General features: G+C 39.8%; 1 protein-coding gene across 5 annotated transcripts in view; it reads right to left on the reverse strand.

The window, feature by feature from the left end:
- The window catches only part of cacna1g (calcium channel, voltage-dependent, T type, alpha 1G subunit), a 303,353-nt gene that overhangs the window by 180,429 nt on the left and 105,694 nt on the right, over positions 1-17,230 (reverse strand). For all 5 annotated transcript variants that reach the window (XR_004655140.1, XR_004655139.1, XR_004655138.1 and 2 more), the window contains exon 4: positions 10,899-11,032. Coding sequence is in view for 2 of the 5 variants with exons in the window: in XM_034861286.1 (XP_034717177.1) it covers positions 10,899-11,032 (134 nt within the window). In the remaining 3 variants the exon portion in view is untranslated. The remainder of the gene's footprint in view (positions 1-10,898; positions 11,033-17,230) is intronic.

A 17,230-nucleotide genomic window follows, 5' to 3' on the forward strand; every position in this document is an offset into this window, starting at 1 on the left:
ATAATTAATTTTAATTTTTTTAGATTTTTCAATAAAAATGAGTGATAATAAAATGATCATCCCCTCCAATTGCATGAATTATATCGCAATATCCGTCAAAATAATCCCAATTAGATTTTTCCTCATGTCGTGCAGCCCTACTCCACCGTTCACCAGACAAAAAACTCCCAGCACATCTCTCTCTTTTTCTGCACACTCCACCTGTTTGTTACACTCCTCCTTCCATCATTCCCTCCTGACAGTGAGGTGATTAGAAGGAGAGCGAAGACCTGCTGAAAAAGCAGCTTAGCTGTAATTATCGCCTCGGAAAGAAACAAACCGTTCATCAGAGCCTTCCTCCGCAGACTTAACAACTGTTGCCGGGATATTTCGAATGCTTGACAACCAGCCGTTACCTAGGCTACCATTGTCTCCCTATGGCTGGGGGGGGGTCTCCGTAGAAAGTTAATTTTTTTATTTATTTGTTTTACGAAATGGCAGCCAACGAAAGCACAACAACATATTAACATACATGCTCACACCATCCCCTACACTCACCCTCAGATGTAAGCCAACATACATGATACCAGTAGATACAGACGTAGAAAAAGACTTGATTTCTTGTGCCTTGTTTTCTGTCACCCCATATTGTTTATGCTTTAAAACATGCTCTTACACACACACACACACACACACACACACACACACACACACACACACACACACACACAGTTACAGAGTAAAAGCGTGATTTTTGGTCCAGCGGAGGCTCCAGGCATTGCTATCACCGCTATCATTTCAAATGTTTACAAGAAGAAAAATGGTACAAGTCACATTTTGTCTACCGGAAAATCAACGACCTTACCTTATTTTCTGTGATAAACATGTATTGCTGACTCAATTCAGAAATGATTGTGGATATGACCACTTATGTTTTTTCCATAGTGGATTTTTAACATGAATTATAACCTCAGTACAAAAAAAGAATCCCACTTCCATTTTTAATTGTGTTCTAGTAGAGGCTGATTGGATTCCCTAAACATATGTTATCTTAATTGTTTGAAATTAAGATAGAGACAATATTTGTTAATAGATTATGAAGTAAAAGTGTATTATATTTATTATTTTTTAATTTCAGAATTGTTTTTAAAACCCCAAAGAAGTCACGAGACGGTCCCAAAAGTGAAGACAATACAAGGGTTACGAGAATAGCAGAGCCGGCAAGTGTGTGGTAGAGCGAGTGAGAAGATTAGCTTTGGCACTCTAGCGGCGTAATGGGAGAATCAAAGTGTCTTCCTTGTGCTTTCTGACCATGGCGGGAAATCTGCAGCAGGAAAAGTTAACCATCTCTTTAAATTTCATGTTTATGAAGAAGGAGAACCAGGGAATAAGTTGGGGAAATGCAACGCTACCAAGCCACAGCCGAGCGGCGTGCGTCGCTGCGACGCTCGTGAGATATGACATAATCCTGACCCCATACTAAGTATGAGAAAAACTTCAAAGATGAATCAATATAAAGGGCAGTGCCAAAATATGATAAGCAAAGCAGGTAAAATTACATTCCCGTGTGCATTGCCAGTTGGAGATACATAGACGAGAACTTCCTCAACAGTGCCGAGGTTTTGTTGGATGGACTTCCAGATAAAAACACCATCATATCCAGGATTAAAGACTGGCCAGTGTCCGTCATATGAGACATGCATTTATGAAATGATGGAATCCGTAAACATCCATCCAACTGTTTGCACTAGTTAATGCAGATAAAAGACTGGACATCACTGACATCCCACGTTTCTCAGTTGGCTGACAACAGACCATTAATCAGTTGCATCAGCAGGGCTGGCCCGTGGCGTAGGTGGCATAGGCAAATGCTAGGGGTGCCAGTAGTCCAAACTGGTAAAGAAAAGTTAAAGATAATAAAAAAGGAAATGGAAAAAAGCATCAAAAACATTGTAAAAGTGACAAAAAAGCCCCCAAACATTGAAAAAAAATCCAAACAGTGTGGCCGCCCATCAAGAGACAGGGATAATGTCATGGTTGTGGTTTTCTGTTGTTGTTTTTTTTTAAATTTCCTGTTGTCTGCCTTGTGTGTTTTCCCGCCTTTGTGATTGTATGCCCCGCCCTGATGTGTCTCACCTGTTCATCAGCCCTCACGCACCTGTCCCTCGTTACCACCCGTGTTCCTTCATGTATTCAGTCTCTATGCTCTTTTTGTCTGCTGTCCAATCGTTGTCGTGACGTGTGTCTTTTCCGAGTGATACTATGCGTCTCTCCCTCAGTAGTTTTGTACCTTGTGTTTTGGGATTTCCTTTGGCAAGTTTTCCACCTGCTTGCTTCAGGATCCTTCTCAACTCTGCATTTTTGAGTCCAAGCCTGCACAAATCCTGACAGTTTCTACCTGTTAAAAGGATGTTTTTTTTGCATCAAGTGCTTACTCTTGGGGGGAATTGTTGGGTTTCTGCAAATTATACATAGTAGTCTAGACCTACTCTGTAAAGTGTCCTGAGGTGACTTATTTTATGATTTGAAACAATAAATGAAATGTAGTTGAATTAAATTCAGGGGAAACATACAGGTCCGACAGAGCACAACTCGACAGCTAAAGGCAGGAAGAGGGATCACACCATTTGTTCAGCCCAGTTAACATTTGATTTATCAGTAGCTTACATCACAACAAGTTTATGTATGTGTGAATGAGCAACTGAGAGAGGCACACCAGTGCCTGCAACTCCATTATCACTGAGGTCAAACTTCCAATAACAGTGTAATCAACTATCAGTACACAAATTTAAATTAAATTACATGCACGTTAACAAATGCCACACCGGCCGCGTTCATCTTTGTAAATTGATACTCATCATGGAAAAGGTTACCAACTCCTGGTCTGGACTCATGCAAACACAGACCTCTCCCACTACTCAGGACCAAGCATCGTACTTGGGGTGACAGAGCTTTCACCATTACAGCCCCCTCCCTCTGGAACTCCCTACCCATAAACATTGGTGACTGTACTGACCTGAGGCCTGTACTAAGAATCAAGATCAACATGCCCTGGATTTCTGTCAGTTACCCGGCTTCTCTAACCGTAACCACCGCTGTCCCGCATAAGGTGTGTCCCAACGGTGGTTAACAACTAGTTCAATCAACCCAGAGTTTCCCGTTCCAGCGGTGCCCACGTTCACATAAAAGAGGCCGTGTTTGTACAGCACAACCAATCGCAAAAATCTACCAGAGCTGCATATTTTACATAAGAAAAGCAAACTCTAATTCTACATAAATATGAAGAACACATACACGGTTTTACAGGCCCAACGCCATACAGTCGCTGCTGAAACAGGAAGGAAAGCTAGCAAAAAAATTCTGTGCTGTAAATGCGTGAATCCTAACGCTTATCAAGATCACCTCCCCATCAGTCAGGCACAAGATTTGACCATAATTGCACTTGAGCTTTCAATAAACTTTTTGCTTTAGCTTATTATTTCAGTTGCTAGCCTGGCAGTGGGAAACGATCTGAGAGCAAATAAAAAATATTAAAACATAATTAAAATGGGCTCAACCCAGATATGTCTGTTTGCTGGCGTACTTTGGAAGGTGCAATGACAGAACCTTGGTCACTCCGTGACGTTCATTTTGCCAATATTTCTTTTAAACAGAGCCAGCTACGCTTTGGCCCCATTATCTCTCATCTCATAAAAACTGGCTGAAACATATTGCCATATATCATATCACTGGCACAGCTTTTCCCCATCATTCAACAATGCAGCACCCCTGATTGGTGGGAGGTGCATAACAAGCCCACAGTGGGATCAGAGGGGGGTTCAGAATCTAAAAGACATCTTTAGCGACACTGGCTTGTCCTTTTTCTGACCTACAAAACGCATTCAGTCTGCCACGTTCCTATTTTTTCTTTTACCTTTAATTAGGATCAGCACTCAAGGTATACGGTGTCCCCTGACACAGTTTGTTGCTCGTCCATCCTATTTGGAAATTATTCACTTTGCAGCCAAAAACCTGTGGTATGGTATCCAGGCTTTATCAGTTTTTGTAATATCTGGCAGCACTGCCCTTTATTCAGAAGGTCTGGGAACACGATAGTCCAGACCTGAGCAACGATCTTGACTTGCACTATATATGGTCTAGCATCTCGGAGGTATCCTGCAATCCAGACCATCAGCAGATTCACTACAATTTAATTCATAGGGCACATCTCACCCCTGTGAAAATGCACCACACGGAAGTGATTAACTGCCCTTTATGCGGTTTCTGCCCACTGAAGGCTCGGGGCACTTATCTTCACATGATCTGGGGGGGCTCTCCTGTTTGGCAGTTCTAGAACTATATTGTTGCTACATTGTGTGTTGATTCTGAACTCTGAATCTGTCAGACCTCCAGCTCTCTAAAACTAAAAAACGTGCTGTTTTACTGTAAAGTGTCTTTGAGTACCATGTAAAGCGCTTTATAAATAAAATGTATTATTATTATTTATCTCTTACCCTTATCATTAATGTTAAAAGGTGAATACCAACGCGTACATGTTTCTGCATGTACATACAGTAATAATGTTCATAGGACAATAAATCCATATGTATATTAATTACAATGTGCTGATCCTATCCCCGCTCTAACACTTATTAATTGTTTAACAATACAATATTCCATACAGGCCATAAGCTGAAAGGGTTGTTTGATTATTAAATTGGAAAATTAAGAGAAAAATGACTGACATTGTTTAGATAATCGGTTATGATGTATGTTTTTTAAGCAAAAATAAAGGAAACATACTGGTTCTATCTTCACAAAAGTGAATATTTTTTAAGCCCAATTTAGATCAAAGATTTGCGACCAGAAGCAACTTCTTGCAGGGAGTCGGTCTGCAGCACTCTAAAAACCTGCTAGTTCAAACCAATAAGATGAGGCGAGACAGTGTTTCATCTCCATGGAAATGTCTTGTTGTCCTTTCCTTCTAACTTTCAACTTTTAGGTTTTTTTTGTAGCTGGATATTCGGTACCATTTGTTGCGTCTAAATCTGAATGTGGAGAACGGTAGTGATAGAGAGATGCTTGCTACAGTTGCGTTTCTAGTGATGAATCAGCAAAAACAACGGTTAATATCTCAGATTCACTGCTTTGTTGTAACGCCGCTGACCTGCTCCCTCTCTCTCTACCTCGCTTACCTATATAACGTTACCGTGCTTCTGTTTGTAGCATAAAAAAAAAAATGGGATTATGGATAATTTCCTTTCTATAGTTTAAAGCTGACTTTACCAGCTGACTTCTCATTAACTGTTCAAACAGAAGACATCCCCTAAGTTCCAAAACCAGCGTCTGCGACTCGATAAGTGGTGGCTAATTAATGCATAATGAAAGGATATGTTAGTCCCAGCCCTAGAGGTGATAGTCACACATAGTTTAACCAACTACAGTTACCAATCTAATTAATTTATAAAATATTCTAATCAAAGAACTGCAGTATACAATATTTTAAGATTTGTTCGGTATTATTATAGTCATCGACCATGCTTTTTTACGTTGATGTTTAACTGTTTGACAAATAAAGTTTAAGCAAAACTTTTATTGCAAATCTAACATTGCATTACACAAAAGGAATGGATTCTATTGCTTTTATGCTTTATTATGAGATTCCACACAGTCATATTTAATCTGCCTGTTGTATTATGCATTTTCTATCCTGCTACGATGACCCAGTTTTCCCCACCAGTACATTATATTTTCATCTGTATGCAAGCACTCTCCATTCATTATAGTGTCCTCCTTTTACCCTGAACATTACACCTGTTCTCAGTTTTAATTAGAAGCCCATTCTTATCACTCCCTGCATCAGACATTGATGTATTCCTCATCTTGTTCCTTCTGGTAGAGACTGTCCTACCTGGAATAACGTTCCAATAGGTTGTTAATTTCAAGCACCAATTACAACCTAAATCTACATTTATAGTGACGGTGCCCTCTAGTGGTCTCATAATTATTACGGGAGCACAGGAGGCATTAAGGTGACGAAGAATATGAGCTCTATATTGGAGGTAGGTTGCGGTGGACATAGTTTGGCTCTACCAGACGTTCCTCCACAGCACTCTGACGGAAGGTCTTGCTAGTCCACACAGCATTCCGGGATAGGAGAAAAAAAAGTGCTTTAAACCACAATAACAATCGTCATTGGCGGCGCTAAGCACCACACGGAGCCTCCGTGCCTCTGCAAAATAGCCTCAGGAAGGAATGTGTTTTGGTGGACCATGTGTACGTTTAAAAGTAGTTTTAGTTGTGTAACAGAAAAATCAGATTGGACAGATAGTCTAGCTTGATGTCTTGATTTACCTTGCAGAGATCTGAGGAGGAGCTAACCATAATCCTCATAGAATCAACCAGAGTTTCGAATGCCAACACAAAGAAAGAGTTAGGTAATGTAAACTCGGCCGAAAAGAAGCACATACGACGGAAGCGACGAAGCAATCCAGAAGTGGAAGGTGGTGGATATAGGCTATGGGATATAAGGGTATGCAGCAACAATTTTGGCACCCTCAAGCCAAATAAACTTAAAATAAAAAAATAAATAACTGTGCTTTGAACAGGAAAGGTTTATTTTAACATGTATCAGCCACTGTAGGCCTAGCATAATTACAAATAAATATATGGTATATATATTTGTGTGGTCTAAAAGAACTCCTACCTGATCATCATCACTGGTCTCAGCTCTATTTGATGCCATTGCCGACCTCATGTCTGTCTCATTCACTCCTTGCCTGTGTCCTTCTTCACTAACACATAATACCAAACAGATATTTTGTAACATAATTTACACATTAGTTTTTCCACATTAATAACATTAACCCTCATGTTGTCCTCGGGGTCAAATTGACCCATTTTCCTATATCTTGTTCTTTTTTATATCCCATTGTAATTACTCAAATGAATATGATTGATTCCGCAAAACGCTCTTTGGCAAGTACAAATCTCTACTTATTCAATTTTATAGCATTTTGAAAAAAACAATTGAAGTGGTTTTGAAATAGTATTGAGTCAAAGATGACATATGCCAGTCTGTGATTATCCATCAACATCCATTCCTTTCATTTTAGTCAAAACAATCCCTAAATTTCTGCTTTTCTAACTCAAAACTTAGGTATAATATCCTATAAATGAGGTTTATTGACCATAAATTCCAAAAATAACTGTAAAACTAAAGTTAATAAGTTAGTGTTACGTAGTGTTAAAAGCGTCAAAAAAGTGTCCAAAGTGTTGAAAAATGGGACAAAAAAGTAAGAAAAAGTTAAACATCAATAAAAAGCGGCGACAAATGTGTTGATTTTGACGGAAAGACAACAACAAGGGTTAGGAAATGGATCTGTTGGTATCAAGTGTCCCTCCCTACACTTCCACCTAATGTTGAACCTACCTTTTGCCTTCCCCTGTCTTTGCTGATTCACTATCCCCACACCTAAATGAAATGAACTCAAAGTTAAATATAGCTGCCTAAATTCAAATCTTAAATCTGCCTAGTGATGGCATCAGATGAGACTATTGTGCAATAAGGTTGTGCTACTGTTGAAATTACATTTGCATTTAGGATTTAAAAAAGTACAATTATGGAGAGCTAACTAGCACAGAGCTTTAAAGAGAGAGATAGACCCAGAAATTACAGCTTCCATGTCACCCAACAGCCTCTATGTCTGACAGCACAGCTAACACGAACAGCTAATGGTTAAACGCAATATATTAATTATTCTGTGGTGTACCACAGTTATTGCATATGCTATGTTTTCCAGCTTCTTATCATTTATTGTACATGCTACTATATATGTATCCGTTGTTATTTTACCTTAATAAAATTGAGATATGTCGTGCATGGTAATGGTAACCAAAATCTAAATGTAGCTATCCGCAACATTGGTTTGCATTAAGCTAGCAGTAAACCCAACTTTAGCTGCTAGCTAAACACTAGATAGCTAGTCTGAGAACAGTCTGTTAACATAATATTGTTATATTATAACATACTTGCAAGCCTCCAAGTTTGGTAGCACATTTATGCATGATTCCACGGTAAACCAGAGTTATTGCATTAGTTCTTGTCATTTACTGTACATGCTACCTTATATTTTCCAGTTTTCAGGTCAGCAACTTCGGTTTTGCTAGCTACATTCCCAGTGTTAGCAAACGCTAGCTAGTCTGTTAACATGAATATTTTCAAGACTCCAAGCACAGACGTCACACTTTAAATCCTACCTGTTGCTTTTCACATCCACTTATTTAACTGCTGTCGCATCCCTTGACATCCCATCTCGTTTTCCCTCTGTCTTTTTCTATTTTTAGCCCCCGACAGTCTTTTGCTTTATCCATCTTTTCTCATAGACGACAAGTCACTACTCGTACCTGCCCGCTCAGCGCTCCCCTTATTTTAAGTATGTATCATAATATCGTTAATATACGGTCCATGGTATGTATATGAGCGATGTGGATGTTTTTTATTTGAGAAGTTTTGTATTTTGCACTTTTTATGCTTTTTTTTTTTTTAAAGGAAATATTAAAAATGCACATATCTGTAGAAATAACTGTTTGTGTTGTCTGTGTTTTTCTTCTGGAGTTTTTCTGTGTTTGGCTATGGTACCAGTTTTGTATGTAGCCCTTTTAATATGCTTACAGTAGTGTTTTTAATCATTTTACAAATGGACGAAAATGGAAATTCTCTATTCTAACCTCTTTAGCTCTGTGTCCGTAAGGCCTGGAATCACACTGACACTTGAAACAAACAATTTAGAGTGTTAACTTCCCAGTGACCTCAGGCATATCCCGTAGGGCCAAAGTATTTGGGAACTCTATAACTTTTAGTTGATAAAACATAGGCGTGAAAAGCATGTAGTTTCAAGTGTGTGTAAAGAGCCTGTTAGTCCTCAAAAATGTTACATAACATTAAGGAAATGCAGAAATGATTTAGAAACCCTCAACAGCAGCTACATACAAAAAAATCCCCCAAAACAATTTTTAAATTGTATTTTAACTTTTTTTGCCATCGTTTTGGCACCCCTATGGTGTGCACACTCACTTTTTGCAACACTGTATATACGTAGAAAGTGCCACTACAATGCCGTTGCGGTCATTCCCCGCCTGCAATGACAGTGCAGAGACACCGAGAACGCATATATGGACTGCCCCGAAACACTGACCAATCACAGAAGACTGGCTTTTTCGAGAGGGGTGCTAAAAGAGACAGGCCCTAAAAGGCAGCGTTTCATACTGGTATATTTAGACAGACAGTATTAGAAAAATAATGTGTTTTTTGAACAGTAAAGCATTTAGACAAGTAGAAACTCAAAATAAAAGTGTGAACCTGAAAATGAGCTTGATATGGCACCTTTAACTTTAAGGACATCGCGTGCTGCATCACGTGTGTAACCGCAAGTGAAGTATCATGAGATTTCATCCCAAATCACAATCATTTTCTGAACATAACCAAGTATTTTTTGTGCCTATACATAACCAATGTGTGACTGTTTCACAACATTAATGACATGTTTAAAACCTGCGGCCAACCTTCTCTGGTTCAGCTATGAGGATTGAAAACACCGCTGTAGACGGTAATAAAGGTTAGGAACACACAACCCATGTCGATGTATGTAAGACCTGTTGTTCTGATACTTTGCACTGCAGATATTCCCTGAGCGGCAATGACCAATCAGGAGCAGGTTTTTCTATCTATGATCCTGAAAGATTGAAGGACTTGGATGTATGATCCAGGTACTGCATATGATGCAGGTGTAAAGATAGTAGAGGAATTACATATAGGTTGCAGAAAAGACAAAGACAGAGGCGGTTGACTTTTGATTTACAGGTGTTTTACTGCATACAAGTACATAAAAATGTATCTCTTCTCTGCTGCCACTTTGTCACACACACACACACACACACACACACACACACACAGAAAGAAAACGTGTCCTTTTCCCGTGATGGACCACAGAAGCTGTGGCAGAAGGACGGTATTAAAAGCCAGCAGGGGATGTAGTGGTTGGAAATGTCAGAGCTACCAGCAGGCTATGTTCTGTAACATGTTTAATCGAATTACACTGTGTGTGTGTGTGTGTGTATTGCTGCATGTGCATATGTGTGTCAATTTGTGAATATCTGTATATATATACATATATAAGACTGCTGTTAAGTTTATATGTATGTTTTCAATCGATTTAAAACGTGATTATGTAAACAATCTCTGGTGTGTGTGCATGTGTGTCTTTGTTTGCATTTATATTGTGTGCCTGGACATGTTATGGAAGTTGTTAAGCAGAAAACATTTTCAATCTGCGTATAGAAAACTATAAAGTGTGCACCACTACACAAGTAAACAACGTGAAGAAGTAAACATGAACAAATTCAAAAGAAGACTAGTCTTGCATTCACGCCCTTAGTTTTTAAATCTTATCTCACTTTCTTCAGCTGTTTGACAGAGTCTAATTACTTTAGAATTTAAGAGGGTACTTGCTACCATTTTCTCTTTAAAAGGCTTTTACATGCCATTTGGGTGAATTCTCTGAATGACAAACCCAGTGGAGCGCACAGAGAAGAAGCCTGATGTTACTTAGTCCTAGAGCCCTGGTTGTAATAGATTCATGCTTTAAATCAACATGTGGTTTGATCTGCAAGCAAAGAAAACCCTGCAGCTTGTTGAAATCTGGTGACACAATTACACTCCCAAGCTCAAAACAGTTAGATTCTGTCCTCGTTCATGATTCTGTCCCTGCACTCTCAAATCCTGAATTGTAGATTGATTACTACTCAAATTTGTTGAGTGTGTGTGTGTGTGTTTACTGCTTCTTGTACAAGCCTCCAGTGCTTGGTTATGCTTGGCCACCTGTGTGTGTGTGTGTGTGTGTGTGTGCATGTTTTTGTGTGCGTTTAACTGGGTAACTCACCCCGCCAATACTATGAAGAAGTCCAAGCGGTTCCAAGTGTCTCCAAGGTAACACTTCTTGCCAAAAATCCCCAGAGCCACCATCTTGATCACCATCTCAATGGCAAAGAATGCAAAGATGAAGTCATCGAAGTTCTGCAGAAAGAGACACACACAAAGAAAGTTAGCAATATGAAAAGTAAACAACACAATTAGTTATTATGTGATGATGACGGTGAAAGGTGAAAGAGGATGAAAAGTCAGAGGATTACTACAACAAAGCTCAGTGGGGAGTTGGGCTGGGAACCGGAGGGTTGCAGGTTCAAGTCCCCACATGGGCCATAGTATTGTGGTGGACTGGTAGCTGGAGAGGTGCCAGTTCACCTCCTGGGCACTGCCAAGGTGCTCTTGAGCAAGGCACCGAACCCCCAACTGCTCGGGGCGCCTTTCCATGGGCAGCACCATCCCCCCCTCCCCCCCATTCTGACATCTCTCCATTTAGTGCATGTATAGGTATCGAACATGTGTGTAATAACAAGTGTAAGAGTTTAAATTGTCATTTCCCTTGCGGGATTAATAAAGTATACATTATTAAACACTTGCATAATGAGTTTAGGGCCTCAGTCACTAGTTTCAAGTCTTCTTCAGTACATCAGTTCATTTAGCATATTATGGTCCCATTTATTTAAAAAAATACGATATAGCAGGGTTTGCTTTGCTTTGGTGGCTACACGCCGACCTGTCAATCAGGACAAGCAATAAGCAACGCTAATCAATGCACTGTGGGTGTGCCTGTTTTTGTTGTAAACTTTGGCCCTCCAATTGTGTGTTTTCATTTCATAAAAGTTAATTTTAACATTTACATTTAACAAAAATAACCCATTGAGGATCCTTGACAGTCAGGTGATTGATAATTCATGCAAAGGAATCCTTATTTCTCTTTGCCGCCAGGAGGTCAAGCTCCTTATGGAAAGATAAAAGAAGAAAAGAAAAAGATAACAGAATCCTTGCAACTACAAAGGATGTAGTATCTAGTTGAAGGCGACTTCTGTAAGCAAGACGCTAGCTGACAACATGGGTCCTCTGGCCTAAGGATGGCACACCATTAGATCGCCCTGCAACAGGGACTCCAGTGACAAATGTGCTCCGATCCAAAGTATACAATACATTAACCTGGAACAAGCCAATCGTTGCATTAATCAGTGTTCCTGCCCTCATTGTTCTCTGTCTGGCTGCTCCCAATCATTATCAGACTGGACTGAAGGAGAAAACAAGAGTGCAAATGAGGGTGCGAATTGGACAGGAATTCAAAAGAAGATAACAACATGAAAATCAATAAATAATTGTCAAAAAGGCAGAAAAGAAAGAATTGGAAATGAGGAAGGAAAAGAATACAGCTCAAAGTCAAAAAATGAAACCAGAATTCTGGAAGAAGATCAAGGCACAGCACACCCACTGATCATGAGTCATCCAAACATGAACAGAGTATAAATATATCAAATCTTGTTAGCTTAGGCAGAAAACCTCCCGCTGCTCTAAAGTTGAGTAAAATGTAGAGGGTCACACAGGATTGTGTATGCATGCGTGTGTGTGCTACTCAACGTTCCCATCAGTCCCATCCATAGCCTCCTTAGCAATGCTTAGTCCACGCAATCATGTGATTATATTTAAGCAGCCTTTATCAATGATCACGTTTAATTTTTTCAGCAACTGACAAAAACAAGCAATACAAAAATCCTAGATCTTTGGACCGCCCTTTGAGTTTGTTGAGTCAAACTCATCACTAATCATTTGCCACAGCATGCTTTGGCTGTCAATCCGCACTGACTGGATCATCATGGACATCACTGGCTGAATATAGAACATAGGAAAAGATACGCTGGCATGTGTTGAATGAAACTGCTTGGACCACTGACTCCAGGCAAACTTTAAATCATGTGTTGTTGTTGAAATGCCAAATCAATGTTAGCTAACTATGCCAACCAGCTGATAGGGGAGGAAAGAGTCTGCTCTTGTATGTAAAGTTTATATTAGTATTTTGCATTAGTCCTGTTGGGATGCAATCTAGGAGGGACAAAAACATGCTCTGGTTTCTGGCCATTTCTTTAAACCAATCACAATCGCTTTAATCCGCAGTGCCTCTGCAAAATAGGCACGGAAGGAACTAGTCTAGCTAGCTCTCTGGATTTACCCTGCAGAGATCTGAGGACCAGGTAACCATAGTCCTCAGATTGGACAGATAGTCTAGCTAGCTGTCTGGATTTACCCTGCAGAGATCTGAGGACCAGGTAACCATAGTCCTCAGCAATCGAAGCCCAAGGCAACAGATAGCTGGCCTAAATGGGTGAAATCCGGCGGAGTTTCCGGCACAAACTGAGCAATCATGGAAGTGGAACGTCAAGGACATATATGTTATTTGAAAAGTTACAACACCAGTACCAGTACCGTTACCCTTAATGTGATAACGATACCGATAGAGTGCTTCATTTGAAATAATCCTTCCGCATTTCCTTCATTGATTTTTATTAGACACCACAGTGTCAAACGTTTTGGTGGCGTCTGGCACACTGAACTGAGCTGCTGTGGTAGCGGGCATTAAATCGGAGAAGGGTTGCAGTGATTGGCCGCAATTGGCCTGCTAATTGTGTATTTTTATAGTTTTCCAAGTAGTGCTCCCCCCATTTTAAAGCATGACCTGACGCTAACCATGGTCTCATCTTTGGAGAGTATTCATGTAGCCTGTTTAGAACTCCCAACAGATTTTACTCAAAATATTGCACTGCTGTTTTCTAGGGGGTACAGTATATTAGATAGTTGGTTCTTAGCAAACAGCTGTCCCAGGTTTCTCCCTAATACTGTCCTTACATTGCTCCAGATGTTTTACACACCACTCATTTACTCCAAAGAGGCAGAAGAGCCTCAGAGCAGATTGCTCAGTCATGCATGTAATCTCCCAAAAGAAAAAGATTAAAGAACAAACATTGTGTTCAACGTTTGATCTAAATTGAATGTAAACTGCCCTACTGCTGGAACCAACTTGTCTATCTTATGGTACAAATGGCAAAAGATCCAGTGGAGACAGGTGTTGTGTTGACTCCCTATCAGGTGACCCCCATCAATCCCTGTTGATTGATCCTCTCTGACGTTACAAAGCCCAGAGCACTGTAGTCGTTGTTACTTTGCTGTTGACCTTGCCAGTATGTGTGACAGACATGTGCTACCTTCATGACAAAAGGCCAAATATAAGCGGAGTCCCTGCTATTCTCCAGTGCTCACTATCGTTGCATTATGTTACAAGAAGGAAGGAAAGTTCTTGATCTTTGCCCATGAGACTTCAACAAATACCATAGACATGGATGCATATGTTAAAATGTTGCAAAGGGATACAGGAAACTTAATGATTATATAGATAGATAGAACATGTTCTGATTTTGCCCTGTTGGATTATATTTATGCTGCATTTATAGTTAGACTGAACTTTGAGTATCAGCTTAATTAGTTGATTTACTTGTTTTTTTGTCACTTTTCAGTTTGAGTTTGAAGAACACCAAATATTGGCTGGGGTGAGGTGGCTCACTTGATTAGGTTTTAATTTTGTTTCAGAACTAAGCTCATCCATGAAAAATACAAATTGAGTTGATTATGAAATATTATGGGTGATGATTTCATTTTAAGGGTAGGTCAAATTGGCCTCCGCTGACTCCAATCATAGAGTAGCAGCAAATTTAGAAATGCTGCTTCACTGCCTTCCAATTTCGCTGCTTCAAATTGTTCTTTATACATTAGAAGATCATTAAATGAACACCACTTTATTTATCCCCATGGGGAAATGAATCTTCAGCATTCATCCAAACAACCTATTTACGAACACACACAGCCGTGAAATGGACTTGCAGCTGATCTTGACTCTGACAAAACTCTGGTTGGCAGCTGTTATTTTGCCAGGGATTCAAACCAGCAACCCCCAAATCACCCCACCTTTTTATTTCTACCAGCCCACTGATATATAGCAGGTTAAAGTCGTCCCCGTACAGGGAAATTTGCAATGCAACCATAAAGCTTTAGGTCTACTAAAATGTAAAGAGATGTACTTCAGGAAGTGGTAACTAAATAAAAACTGTGTTGGCAAAGACAAAGAAATACAGTTAGATTGAGCTTGGCCAAGCTGCTTAAAAGCTATGTTTTCCAAATCTTGTAGTATACGGGAATTAAAGGTTACGTGCCACTGTTCAGATGTTACCGTTTATAACTCTCCCTTAAACCACAGCTGTTTATTTTTTGCAATTCTTTTTAGCTTTACGTATGTATTGCTGAACTTTGGGCAGTGCTAGCTGTTTTACCCTGCTTCCAGTCTGTATGCTAAGCTAAGCTAAGCTAATCGCCTGACAAGTGCAATCTTCTCCTGTCTTCTTTTGGCAAAAAAAACCCTTAATTATGAATTAACTAATAATTTTTTTACTTTTACATTTTTTTTGCTTGTTGCAGTACGGAAGAAGATTAGGGCCACTGGTGAAAAATTCATGTGAGTTCTGACTTTATTCTCAGAATTCTGACTTTATTCTCAGAATTAAAAAAAGTCAGAATTCTGAGAAAAAAGTCAGAACTCACATAACTTTTTCACCAGTGGCCCTTATCCTCTTCCATATTGCAGCAATATGTTATATTCAATATTTGTCATTATGTTTCTGTTGTGCGTGTTTCTATGTTTTTTTCATTGCAAGTGATAAAAGGTTATTACTTTCTGCCTGTTTTAAGTCTGGAGCGAAGGCCCTGGTGAACCAACAGCCCTTGTTAATGTTCATCTTTTTGAAAGACACTCCACACTGGACCTTGCATGATACATATTTCTTTATTTATATTTCTACTCTGATATTTATTTAATCTTGCAACTGTAACACAGAATTTCCCTTCGGGGTAGATAAAGTGATTCTGATTCTGATAAATAGATAACAAGGCACATCGAGTGCAACTATTGACAGGTGTTATAGTCCAAGACACCCGGCTGAGAGGGAACTAACGTTGTTTGAAATGAAGGAGCAGAAATACTTACAACCATGCTGAGCATAAAATGACTACATTGCTCTCTCTAATACTCCATCCACCTATCTCTGCTCTCTTTTGCTTGAGACAGAGCCATTCCTCTTTCTCTACTGCGGAGTAATTACTCATCTATTTTGCATTAGCTTGAGCCTGCATGCCAGCAGAGCCCATCATATTGTATAAGAATCCCCTTTAAGACTGACCGAGAGTGATATGGACAATATATTTTCATATCTGCACACTGATACATACAGTACATGCATACTTCAGCATGCAACATGGGACCAAGTCTTTAAGGACTCTTCATAAATTAACACTGAGTCAGCCAGCATGCACACAAATACACATGCAGACACACTTTACGTGCAGCTGGGTTTCAAAATTCATCAAAGTCAACAGGACATGACAGCTTGAGGCGTTCCCACTGGAGCGCACTGGTGTGGCAGCACATCGTAATACGGCCTCTGCAACTTCGGTATTGATTCCCCGAAACTACATCATTGCATGAAGTGTGTTGCATGATCCTGATGAACAAGGATTGGATTTAAGCTCTGATGACACCAGTCATTTTCCGAAATGGAAATGTGTGAGTTCACTGTCACCATGGTTCACTGGCAGCACATCCATGTCGAGACCAGAGAAGCCGAACACAAGCCTGCCTCTGAGGTTCAGAGACACAAGTGACCCGTGCTGAACGGCTCACTGCTCTCGCACTTCCACATTTCTGCCCTCCATTGCGTTGACTCCCTGTGAGAACACTTACACAGGGACAGAGTTTTTTTGAACTCCATTGGATATTTTCTGCAACTTTTGGAATGCCCCCAAAGAATAAGACTTTCACATTAAGTGCAAACAAAACGAAAAAAGTTAATTATAATATCATCCAGTCTAATCCCTGTTCAGACACGCCATTTGAAATTGGCTTTCATTCAGCAGACAGTTACAAAAGGGTGAAATAGGCCAACAACTGACAGTGGAGAACTCGTGGTGAGTCAATCCAATCTAAAACTCTTTGAAAAAGTGAGCGATGAACACGCAAAATGAAGTGGTATATCAGATGATCTAAGGGATGGTAATACAATATTCCTTGGACAACTGAAAGCCCATAATGGGAATATCATAACTCATACAGTTTAAAAGGCCAACTTTTTAGTCAGGGTTAGCATGTGTTGCTATAGCTTATTGTGTTTATTGCTGCCATGGTATTGCACTAATCTCCACTGATCCACTGATCTCCGAGATCATTTGTCAATGAAACAGTGTTGGCAGTACTATAAAGTCTTAGTCTTTTGCTTGTGTGTAGGTGGTCTGCTC

The sequence above is a fragment of the Etheostoma cragini genome, chromosome 21 (genome assembly GCF_013103735.1).
Source record: "Etheostoma cragini isolate CJK2018 chromosome 21, CSU_Ecrag_1.0, whole genome shotgun sequence".
Classification (NCBI taxonomy): domain Eukaryota; kingdom Metazoa; phylum Chordata; class Actinopteri; order Perciformes; family Percidae; genus Etheostoma; species Etheostoma cragini.